General features: G+C 40.2%; 1 protein-coding gene across 1 annotated transcript in view; it reads left to right on the forward strand.

Annotated features, from left to right (window-relative positions):
* PITPNC1 (phosphatidylinositol transfer protein cytoplasmic 1) overlaps positions 1-9,670 on the forward strand; it is an 864,322-nt gene extending 854,652 nt beyond the window's left edge. Inside the window, exon 10 of the mRNA XM_069199903.1 lies at positions 557-9,670. Within this exon, the coding sequence (XP_069056004.1) occupies positions 557-562 (6 nt within the window). The 3' untranslated portion in view covers positions 563-9,670. The remainder of the gene's footprint in view (positions 1-556) is intronic.
* Positions 9,671-12,703: the final 3,033 nt, after the last annotated feature.

Raw genomic sequence — 12,703 nt, forward strand, 5'->3', positions numbered from 1 at the left:
TATGTAAAAGCCACAAAATGCATTGTAATTAGTTTGTGCAGTGAGCTCCCATGCAAATCACCAGGTTGAAATGGTGATTGTGACTCATTTATCAAATCTTGAAGAAGGTAGCAAATTTGAGTGGCTTGATTTAGGTCATTTATATTTTCCTCTTAATCAAATCCTTTTTGGCTGTTTAAATGGGACATTGTTATATGGCCAGTGCATACTAAATTCTCTAAAAGGAGCATACTAATAACACAAGATTGCAGTTCCTGACCCATCAACATGCACAGTTTTGATTTGATATTCATTTTTTCCTAATAAGAGACTGGGCTCTGAACTCAGAAAACCTAATTAGTCTTGAATAGGACCTTTTCTTCCAATATCATAAATTCTCCTCAGGTTCCCAAGAAGTTGGAAATCATATGAAACAATGATGCATGAGAATGTGTCCTGTAAAAAAACAATGGACACAGTGGTAAATAGAGGTCAAATGATGCCAAACAAATGTCTTTGAAATGTTTTTTTTTTGTCAAAGTCAACATTGTGCTTTGTGTTTCCTTTCTTGTTGAAGACATGACGATGGATGAAGTCCGGGAGTTTGAGCGAGCCACGCAAGAAGCGACCAACAAGAAGATTGGCGTTTTCCCCCCTGCCATCTCAATAAGTGACATTTCCCTGCCTTCTTCCACTCGCAGCGCTCCCTCGAGTGCTCCATCTACACCGCTGTCCACAGATGCACCTGAATTTCTCTCTGTTCCCAAGGATCGACCTCGGAAGAAATCTGCCCCTGAGACTCTCACTCTTCCAGACCCGTCACAGAAATATCCATCCCGAAGTCTAGCCAGCATGTTTTCACCTACCAAGCCATCAATGCCATCTCTGCCGAAGCAGGAGTAACTGTTTCCTGTCTATTCTGTTTTTAGGAATTTGCTATTCTAGAAAGACTGCTTCATTAGGAAAAACATACCTTAAGACCTTTAGAAAAGTGCATGCAAGGAGTATTGCATATTTGACGCCCAAAGTAAACTGAAAAGCCATATGGCTCACGTTAATAAGATATGAATAAAACCATCTGAGACCAGCCTGGTGTGGGGGATACATGTAAATAAGTATTTAAACTAAAATTATAGACCTTGTAGCTGGAAGTGCTGCCATACAAGGTTTTTCACTGCTTCTGAATTTTTCCTTAGGCGGTAGATGGTAGGAAAACATTTTCTTCTTGCAAAGCCTTTGCTCGTCTGATGCCTTTGGCATATCTTTTTGAACAACAGAGTTCCTGCACAAACTGTTGGTTGTTTTGAGAAAGTAACTTGTCCGATGTCTTGTGTAAGACACCAGTTTACTAGTATTTGATAATTTCAAGTTCATTCTGGACTTTGCTTCCTGTCTGGAAGGTGGTGTGGTCATTGGATGTTAACTGGGAACTCCTAACCAGTAATACCTGACTGCATTCTCTTCCATGGGGAATGTTTGTGGTGAGATGAGTCCTAACAATTGATCATTGAAAATGCTGTTTAATGGTTTTCATGGATGTCCGTCTTGAAACAGCAGGTAGAATGTGTAGTGCAGGAAGGTCGAATATGGCAAAGAGATCTAAAATTAAGCCCAGATTTCTGAAAGATTGTATGCAGTTGCCAAATTGAACTCTGTAACATGGTCATTTGGAAAATCACCCTTTTATTATTTTATCCTTAAGATCACTTTGGTGGCATCCAGTGTGACTAATCAATAGGGAATGTAGCTAAGGCATTGTTTTAATTATAAGGAGTATTTATTTTACTTGCACACTCTTAGTGAGTTGCATGTTTACCTCTGGGTCTTATGGTCACATTCAATGTCTTCATCTGCAAAGCATTCCATGGCATAGGTCCCTCTCATATTTGTAAACCAGTGTACTACTATCCAAGACAATCATTTTAGTCGGATCGCTTAGCACAAGAAAATGTCAGTCTGTGGTGAGAAGATCCCATTTTATCAAAGATTTTCTGGTCCTCTTTCCAAACCCTGGCCCCTTTATAGCTGTCCATCTGACAAACCTGGGCTAACTGGCCATAACAGGTAATTGGTTAACTCAGTGTGCAATCATCAGTATCATAGTGTGTCCTAAAACAGGGTAATCCAATATAAGGTGCTATTCAGAATATCAAACCAACTTTTCCAAATTGTATCAACACTTTTGACATTATACTGTTCCTATACAGTTCTTCCCAGAGCTATAACACAACCTGCAGTGCTTAGTTTTATATTATACTCTATGCCTACTTGTATGGAATTCCTAGGCCAGTTTTCTAAAATCTTAGATCTTTTTCTGGATCACAACTCCTAGATTGTAGGAGACAGCACCTTTCATTTAACATAACAATTCTGTGAGTTAATGAATTGATAACTTGAGGCCTCATTACGGGTCTGGCGGTCAACAGACGCCAGAGTTGTGGTGACAGACATGACTGCCGCCGGTTTGGCATTCCAACCGCTAAATTAAAAGTGTGGCGGACGGACCGCTGTCTCTCCCAGGAACAATGTTCGCGACGGGCTGATGGCAGTGCAGGTTGGAATCAGCCAGGGCAGCGCTGAACTCAGCGCCGCCCTGCTGATTACAACCTGGGTCTATGCCAGCCTTTTCATGGTGGTTTCACCGCCATGAAGGCTGGCAGAGAACAGGTGCCAGGTGTTGCAGGGGGGCCCCTGCACTGCATATTCCCATGGCATAGGCAATGCAGTGGTCCCCATGCCCAGCATCCTCGTAATACCCTGCGCAGACACTGCACATTACGAAGGTAGTGGTGCCCTCTGCGGGTGGCAGCATTACCGCCAGCTCAATTATGAGTCGGCGACAAAGCTGCTGCCACTTTCCCGCTGGGCTGACTGGTGGAAACCTTGGTGTCTGCCAGTCAGCTCAGCGGAATAGTGGTAATGGGGCCGGCAGGGAGGTCGCCAGTAAGGCGGCAATCTCCCCATCGGAAGTTCAGCAGATGGGTCTTCCAGTTCGACAAACTCGTAATTGTCCCCTTAGACCTTCCTTTGTACTCAAATTTAGGCTTGCAGCATCATATATAATAAATAGTAAATTAAGGATCTTCCCTGTTTAGACATCTAACCTACATAATTTAACTGTGCTGCTACTGACTTGTTCCTGGGCTGCTGAAATGTTTTGTCATCCACATTATCTGCCCTGTCCCCAAGCCTAGGAGAACACTGCAGGCCTTAACGTACAGGGATGCAAAAAGTGAGAGCAGACAAACTCATGTCTCTAAATCCTTCAAGAGTTCTAAGATTGAATTTAATAATGTGTCCTATCCTCAAAGAAATGTGTGACTGAGCTATTCTGCACGTACATCCATGTAAGAGGCCTGAATTCTCTGGCCTACGTTGAACTATATCAGTTTGTGCCTGGAGACACTTCTCTTTGAATAAACAGGAAATTTGATAAAGAATTGAATTACTTTTATTTCACTGAAGCACCAGATTAGGTAGTGCATTGCCTATTCCCTGAAAACGAACAATGCATATAATTTACTTGGTGGTTGGTCCTATACAATGCTTAAATGTTTACTATTTGACAACATACATACAAATTGGCAAAAAAATGATTTACTCAGAGTAAACAACCTAGACATGTAGTATCAGAAACATTGAGCAGATAAAAAAGCAGTCACAAGATTCCTTACTTACAGTGCTTTTGTGATAGTACATTTACCTATTCAAGTCAGGGCAGTATCAATCGATGTTAAAAGGTACAAGACAAAGCTTCACCTACCATAACATGTTTAAGTACTTAACTGGTAACATAAAATATTTCACACAGGCATAGTGTGGCAAATTCTAAAACCCAAATTTACCATTAAGTAGGGATTTCAGAAGATAGTTACAAAAATGCCATGTTTCTTTACGACTAACCAACATTTTTGTGTCTCCATTATATTGACCTTATTGAGACGAAAAAAAATAAAGAAATACTAAGTTTAATTTACCATTTCTCTCGCTGAGGAGGCTCTTCTTAAACTGGCAAGCAGTTAGATCAAGCCTGTACTGCTTAATTTGCCAGTGCTCTCAATCAAGAGTTTTTCACAAGCGCTAAATTCGCTACAGGGTTCTAGTGCGCTATTTGGTGTGCAGGGGTTTGCTGAACAGAAGGAATCACTCAATCTTGTTTCTCACGCATTAAGCACCAGCTGACCCCAAGTGATGTAAGAGGAAAACAAATTATTATGGAAAGTGGTGCTTTGCCTTTTTCAATAAGGCACGACAAAGCAAGCCTTACCAGAGCATTCCAGCTGCTGGGCTTTAGATTCCAGGTCACAGCCCCTTCTCTCCTCATTATACCTGGCTTTTCTACACTGAAATTCCAGCAGGGAATGGCACGATCTAAAGTAGCTAGTTCACACTTTGCTCAGGACATAATTGCTGCTTCCCCCACATGTCATACCTCGGATACCAGAGATATCAAGCAGTGGAAGACATACATAAACTCTCTTGTGTAAATAATTACATTGTATACCATCTTTCTAAGAAATCTGTGGTGAGGAGCATTAATGTTGCCACTCGACTATCACATTCACCTGCTGGTCACTCCTACAGTGGCAGCCATTTGTATCAGAATATTGTATAATGTCTATTGCAACTCAGGATTTGAGGCCTAGCCGACAGGCACTTTAAAATTTATCAAGACAGAGGTTTTAAGGTGTGGAGGTGCGCTGTGGAATGTACGTGGTTCAAAGGTTAATGGGGGTATTTCTATTTGCACAGAATTTGAAAAAACATGTATTTTCCTGTGAATATTCCACGTTGGTGTTGTTATGCAACCATATCATTTGGAATATGCCTGCTTTTCATTTTTTTCAGGTTTTTTTTTTAAATCTTGTATGCCAATTGATTGATTTGTTTGCTTTTAAAAAGGGACACAGTCTCTATGAAGATATCTAAGGCTTTTGTATTTATCCTGCTTCTGGCTGATTTCTTATCTACGAAGCCTTTCTTATGCTTGACTGTCTTATACCTTTCCAGTCCAGAGCCAAGGAAAACCTTGGAAATGAGGGTCTCATTAGCACAGGCTGATGCTCTACAAACGTATATCCGTTATGTTTTTAATATAACACTTGATAGGTTATTTTTATGCTGCTCATTTTATGTAGTTGTTGTAGCATAGTGGTATTGTTGAATGTTTATTGCCCTTTGTATTATTGAAGATGATATTGGTATCTACCAGAAAATCACAGGGAGGCTGGTAAGTAGCATTGGCTTCCACAATTCATATATCCTGCTTATTCTGAAATGTTTCACGTAGAGGCTTTTATTTCTTCCGCTGCATCTTTAATTTTGGGACACTGAGGGCAGTCATTATCAGAGTAGTGTTTGCTCAAGTGGTTAAGTTTATAATCAATTAACCTTTAATTCAGCCCATTTGTTAGTAAAGGGGCCAAAGTTTTTAGAACATTCTGACAAGGTAGTATCACACATGAGTAATGATGTGATTCGCACTGTACCCCTCCTATTCTTTTAATATTGTGTTTTGTAAATCCATAGTCCTATTTAATGTTCTCTGAAAGAGAAAACTGTTCTTCATGTCCAATAATATCAGTGACTTTTCTGGAATAATATCAGCAAGATCCTGTTGCGATATTGCAAGCTCATGTGAGAGCATCTAGAGGCAGCCGCTTCCTACACAATTAAAACTCAGCTACAGATCCAGATTGTCTGCTAACCATATACCATCCCCTTTACCATTCAGAAGCCCACCATGGTCTGTTTTTTATCTGTTTTTAGCTTGCCGTGCGAAACATTGTTATGGAAAATGTCAGGTGTATGACAAGCACTATAGATACATAAGGAAGAGCAGTGGAGCATTGTCTATTGTCCTTACTGTAGGATGTACTGGTGAGTCTCCTTGTTCAAGCATTAGAAAGCACATTTCTATTAAGGAGTGTATGCCTCTTATGACGATATACAGGTGAGACGTACAGCTTAGTCTGAGTGAGGTGAAAAGTGGGATGTTTTCCCCTTCCATACATGGGATCGGCTTGGGTACTTCAAAGTACAGTGTCCAAGGTTTGCTGCTTGAGGTCACCAAGTAATTCTCCACTTTCCTGGCATATATTCCACCTGACCCACGGTGAACATCTGGATCCGAACTTAAACCTTCTAACATACTTGGTGTAAACAAAATATTAAACATGCCATGTTTGTATTGCAAGGGCACTTAGTTAATGCTAGCATGGTTAATGTGACATTTATAGATACTGACCTCAGGGAGTAAGTTACTGCTCAAAAGTGAAAATGTAGTTACTGTTCAAATAAAAAAAGAATTGATGTTTAGTATTTTCTTTTCCCCTGAGAAATAAACACTTACACACACACATATATATATAGGCTAGGTCTTTCCGGCATGATAGCATGATTCTGCTTGTGAAAATGTTTAATTGATGTAAGCTCTTGGATAGCCGAGTGGCTCCCTCGCTAAACATTGAATGGTGAAAACAAAGTTCGAATTGGGAAATTAGTGCCCAACAAAATCAGTGCCTACTCTTAGATGTAACTGACATTTTGGGTGTATTTGTTCTCATGTTATTTAAAGAAACACAACATTAACAAAAATACATACAAGTTGTAAACCATATAGTTTGACATAAATCATCTAGTTATTATTTAATATTACTCTTTACAGCTATCCTTTTTTGTCACCTAGCTCCACATTGTCATTATGTCTATGTGCTGTTAAGTGCTAATTTGTAAATTGTTGCTGTGATTTTTGGGTGGGGAAGTGGAAAGTTGCAGAAAAGAAAAATCCCACAAATAACATTTAACGTAATCCTGTAATAGTTTTTGATTGTAACCATGCTTGTCTGGTTTTGACCTGATTTGTAACTTATCAGTGCACAGATGGGGCGCTGGCAATGTTGTTTAGCACAAAATCTTCTTTTCCATAGTCCTTTCTGATAAGCTGAACAGTCGCATTTCTTCCATGGATTCTACGTCATTGCTGCCCAAAAAGAAACTGTAAAAACAAATCTCGTTAAGACAGAGCATGGAAAGTGTTCATAATTATAATAGAGCTCTGAACCTGTGCTTCTGCATGCAATGTTGGAACTCTGTTCACCAAAACTGTATTATACATGTATAAAGTTTTCTTAATTGTTAGCTACCAGTTGTAATTTTGTGCGGCTGTGATAAAATGTAAGAAAAAACGCTTAAGACTGTTTAGATCCATTAGTAACCAATAGCCACTGAAGCCGTAGGAAAAGAAAAATTCATTGTTGGCCTGATTTACATGGTAAACGTATACTTTTTTTACGTTTACATTTTTTTTTTTTTGGTATTCCCAAACTATGAGTTCCTAGTAAGTTTACGACTGCAAAGACTCCGCAGTCTTGGCAGAGAACTCCCCACATATAAAGATAGGACAAGTCTATCTTTTATGTGTGAGTTCTTCGCGTGACTGTGGAGACTCCCCAGTCGTAAACTTACTATTAGCTTGTGGTTTCTGAATACCAAAAAAAGTGTAATCTTACATAAAATTGTACGTTTACCTTTGTAAATCAGGCTTTACATGTTTAGGATTTGGAGAGGTGAAACATGCGATGCTTTACAGTGTCCTTAAGTAGAAGCACCTATTTGAGCCATGCTTTCTTGTGGTGTATGAACCAAGTCCAGTTAGTGGGCGAATGAATTATCGCTCCCCTTGGGCAGAGCAGAGTTGCTCAAATCATAGGTGTGGTGCTGATTCGTTTTGTAATAATGTAAAAGGTGAGAAATATGTTGTTGATCTTTATCTACTTCCCAATGTATATGGCTAACAAGGACTATTAGTCACATTTGCACTTTTAATCACCACTGTTAACAGTCTCAGCGTAGAGGAATAATATTTTCTGGCAAAGTAACAAAATTGCTCATTAACACGTAGCAAATGAAGCAGGACCTGTTTGTGGAGCAATCCAGAGATAAAAGAGTGGGTCTGAAAATGTCTTTATCCAGGTCATGATTTTTGGGCATATGCACTTTCTTTTACAAATTTCCCTGTTCTGTTGAAAAATGATTCTAGTTGGAATATTTTTTATCTCAAAATCCTGCATAATGGACTAGAATTTTTTTTAGTAATATTTCTAACAAAAAGGAAGGCTTTTGGGAGAGCCTTCTCATTATTTGGAAGATTTGCGCTCACTGAGAGTGCTGAGCTATTTGAAACTTTGCTTTGGGGTGGGATTTTCCCCTTTTCTCAATTCCATGTGACGTCTCAGTTTTCAGTGCTTACTTAGGCCCTCTTAAGAAAGCATAGCATTGAGTTACACAAATACATGCACCAAATGTCACCTACAAATTTATACCAATGACGTAAGCAGACTGAAAAAATAGTATTATACTTTTATCTAGGGCGGTGCATGGCCTAGCACAAGTGTAGATTCACCGGATTTGGAACAAGATTGTATGAAACAAGTTGTTTCATGCACTCAAAACCAACAATTTGGTAGCTGAGCGCTGATCATGCAATTCCTATTTGTTTAGGGAAAATCTGTGCCCTGAAGAAAGAATTGTAATGGTTTGAGTGCAGATATTTTGGTACATTAACTCCACACACTGAAGTATTTTTAATTAACCTCATTTTTATTAACTTTGATAGCATGGAGATGTCTAGATTAGTATAATTTATATTTTTCCTGTTGTGCTTAGCCATAGTAGGTCATTGTTCCTTAAGTCCCAACAATACAGAATTTGCTTCAAATGAATTTGTAGATATTTAACTGTAGCTTAAGTCATGGTCACCCCAGTTCTGCTTCTAAACATGTCATAGTCACCGTTGTACTTATTCTTTATCAAAAAAGATATAAAGTTGTTTTCTCTGTTTTTATTCAACTTCCAGTTATGTGTACACAAGCTTGTGTCGATTTAGGAAATGTTTTTTGTTTTTCTTTCTTCAATAGTCCTTGGTTAGTATTTGGACACTACTTCAAAAAATGGGGCAGCAGCTCTGAGTAAATAGATCCAAAAGGCTACTGGAATCCGGACTTAAGCGGCTACTATACTTCTAGATGTAAAGGTGCTACTCAACAAGAGACCACTCAAATACAGGAGGAAGTCACAGAGCTACTGGTGCTCCAGAACCACCACAACCTGTTATTGCTAGAGGGATCCCTAATGTGTTCATTTTTTTTAAACACATATTTCAAAGACTGCATTAAAAATGCAGTGTTTTTTCGGAATTAACTTGCTGTAGAATGTGCCATAATAAACTATACGTTACTATGCCATCTCAAAAGTAACTTTTACAACCACAGTTTGTTGGTGTATTTAGCTGTCAATGCACCCATGAGACTACAGCACTCTTAAATTTAACATACTTGGAACACATTTTTGTTCTGTTTCTCTTTTTTTGTTATTGATGTCACTGTCCAAAATGTGTCAACTTTCAGGGCCAGTAGGCTATGTCGTGTAACAAAATAATTCTGTAATTTCTTGTGTTTACAGTTTGATCAATAACTATTTTAGCTAATACATGTTATGGCACCACCGTTGAAAAAGGACCAAGTTTTGGGATGCATACTGGTGCAACAGATTGCAAATATACACTGAGGAACTTGACTTTCATATCTACTATTAATTCCCCTTAATTGTTGTGTTTTCTCCTATAATTTATTTATTTTGTGCTACTAACGTTTCCTTATAATATGTTGTAAATAAACTACCACGCCATCTTCTTTGTAAGTCTAACCATTGCTTTCTGCCATATACTGCTTTTGTGTGATAAAAATGAGAGGGGACAACGTTCTACTTTTTGCAGAACATCTGTTTTGTTTAGGCAATTGATGTGGATGTCCATTCCTCTGAAAGCAAATGTTCAATATAGATTCAGGGCGACCTGATCCATGCATGATCATGCAGATTAAGTACCTGATTTCCATTTTGATTTATTGTATGTCAATTTGTGTTACACAAAATCCACCCTGAAAATATGGCACATTCAGCCTGAAACTAAATTGGAAAGCCGGCTAGGATACAACAGCCTCACTTTGAAACATTGGGCCAGATCTAGATTTTGGGGGACAGTGCTATGTTGGCCATGGTGGTGAAGGACAGTACATCGGATAAATGTAGAGATCACTGCTGCGTTTGTTATTGAAAAACAAAAGGGTAACGGTGTGGGACCATTTTTTTTTTGTCTGAAACAGAAGGCAAAGCACTGAAGGCATATATTTAAACATTCTTTAAGGCTACAGCTTGTCTGTTTCTGTAGCTGCACCATTATGAATTGCACTAAGCAATCCTCGCAAAGTAGGACGTATGCACCAATGTCCTGTTTAGGAATCTGCCCACTATCTGTGTTTGTAGAAGGCAAGTAATGGGAACAGGAACTGTTTATGTAGCAGAGGAGGGATACAGCACAGTTTTGATTGATTGCTAGCTGAATCTTAGAATCTGAGTCACATCAGGCTCCATTGTCTGAGAAGAGGCTTGTCCGCTGAGTTTGGTACAGTGTAGATCAGAATCGACTTGTGAGGATGCATCTATGTGGTCTGTGTGCAGATTTTATTTCAACTTTTAGCTTTGTGAACTTGGGCAGTAATTTATGAGTTTCTATCATTCACCAGGAAACTTGAACAGTGTTATACATTGTCCCCTGGGGCACAACAGCTGTGTGCACCCGCTTTTTGCACCCCTGGAAAACAGTGGTATTACAGAAAGGCCTGCAGCTGCTTGTGCATCCCCTTCTGTAATACTGATAGCGCTGACTCGCACGTGCTCCAGCGCTATTATGAGAGGTTATTTCCACACTTGCATGGAGGCATGGCCCCCATGCAAATGAGGGAATCACTTTGCCTCTTAGCTCACATCATATTATGGCTGTGGATGCAGAGGCAAACATGCCATAAGGAGGTGCACTCAAAGTGCACCTCAAATAGGTGGTACACTGAAAGTGCACCTCCTAAAAGCAGCCCTCGGAAGGAGGTAAATGGGGGCCACATCCACCCCCCAGACTGCCCCCTGCAGGCAGGTGCAGTGACTTACCTCACCCATTTACAAAGACATCTCTCTCCCCTCTTCAAAGTGCAGGTGGCATGCCACCTGCACTGTTGAAACACAGAACAGCTTGTAAAGAGCCGCTCTGTATTTCACTTCAATACTCCGCCCTTAGGGCAGTGCGAGTTCGCAGTTGCCATAGGAGCATCACATTCTTTCTAATACAGTGCACTGTCCTTGTTTGCACCTGGCATAACTTTTGAAAGGTGTGCTGTGGCATAAACAGGATAAGTGTGTCATTTGCATAATATGGCCTCAGTATGGATGCCTTTGAGGCTGAGCACTATGTTGCGTCCTGGTAACTGTTTCCCTGCATATATCTTCTGTAGAGTAGTGACGAGGAGTACGTAAGCATTACTTTCATGCGCCCTGGGTGTGATGGGATAAGGTGTGGTGCTGTGCAAATGTAGTGCATTGCCTTGTCCTGCATCCTGAATGGATGGTTGAGCAGTTATTTTGAGCAACATCTGTGTTTTCATTGGTGTTTAAGGAATAGTATGTTGTGCCTCGTCGTCCAAGTGTGCATAGCCAATCTTTTCGCACCAAGAGTAGTAAGAAGAAGAGGTCTTAAGTGAGGGGTCTTGGATATGAATGTGGAGTTGCTATTTCCTATAACCAGAGGTGTTTGTGGGAGTTCTTGGTGGCTGTCCTTCAGTGGATGAATTAAGACTGAGCTCTACGATGTGAGCGGCACAGGTTTGTATGGTCTGGGTGTAGTTTTCTGCTTTTCTTTAGTTGAGAGAAGGGTTATTGGAGGAAGATGTGTGTTGCGCTGTGCCTTTTGTGTGAGTTTATTTGTTGTGATTATTAGGCGGTAGGTGGGCAGTATCCTGCATTTCCCCATGGGTTGCGTTCATTGAGCTGGGACATTCAGCTACCCAGTGTGGTGATGAGACAGAATATGTAATGTTATATTGTAGGTCTGGCAGTTAATGAGAGAGAGTGAGAGGCTGACACAATTTGATTCTGTTAGGCGGTCTTTTTCCATTTGTAATATAAATTGTGAATCAGAAGAGTGTTTCATAGCCTGTTTGTCCAGATAGTTCTTAAGGACAAGCTGCCAATCTACAATGCTTTACTTTATTTTTTTAATTTCTGCCTTCACAAGGTCGGTATCGTACCTCTCGCACTTTTTTGGCAGGAAGTGTGCAGGAAATTCAGTAGCTAGTAGGAGAGACAACCCAGTATTCATCCAACCCAGACCTCAACAGGCAACCCCAAATGTATTCCACTCTCCCGGTTGAATACTCGGTGCCATCAAGTACCCAGTAGGCTCCCCCTACCTATAACCTGTCCTGCTCTTTCCATCTTGCCAATATTGATGTGCCATCCTTCTTTTTCTATGTCACTGTCAGCTAATGTGTTACTGACCTCCACTGCAGCAAAAACTTAACCACCAATTTCCATAACTGGGATTATTCATAGCAATACATAACCATTGGAAGGCCCTGTCTGACTGCCTGATCTTCTGCCTGGGTGCTGTTGCTGTTCGGTGCTGGACATGTTACTCATAATTTAGATCTGGGCCTTTCACTAAGATTAACTGTTTCAGGAAGGCACAATGTCACCACACACTGGAATATGTGGTAGGTAGGTGCTCTTGAGGAGCTGCAGCCTTTTCAGGAGGAAAAAGCCAATGGTGTAAAAAAAGCTCTTTGCTAAAGAAGACTCCACATGGTTTGAGAAAACCAGGAATCCCGGTGAGGAAGTC

The sequence above is a fragment of the Pleurodeles waltl genome, chromosome 7, assembly GCF_031143425.1.
Source record: "Pleurodeles waltl isolate 20211129_DDA chromosome 7, aPleWal1.hap1.20221129, whole genome shotgun sequence".
Classification (NCBI taxonomy): Eukaryota; Metazoa; Chordata; class Amphibia; order Caudata; family Salamandridae; genus Pleurodeles; species Pleurodeles waltl.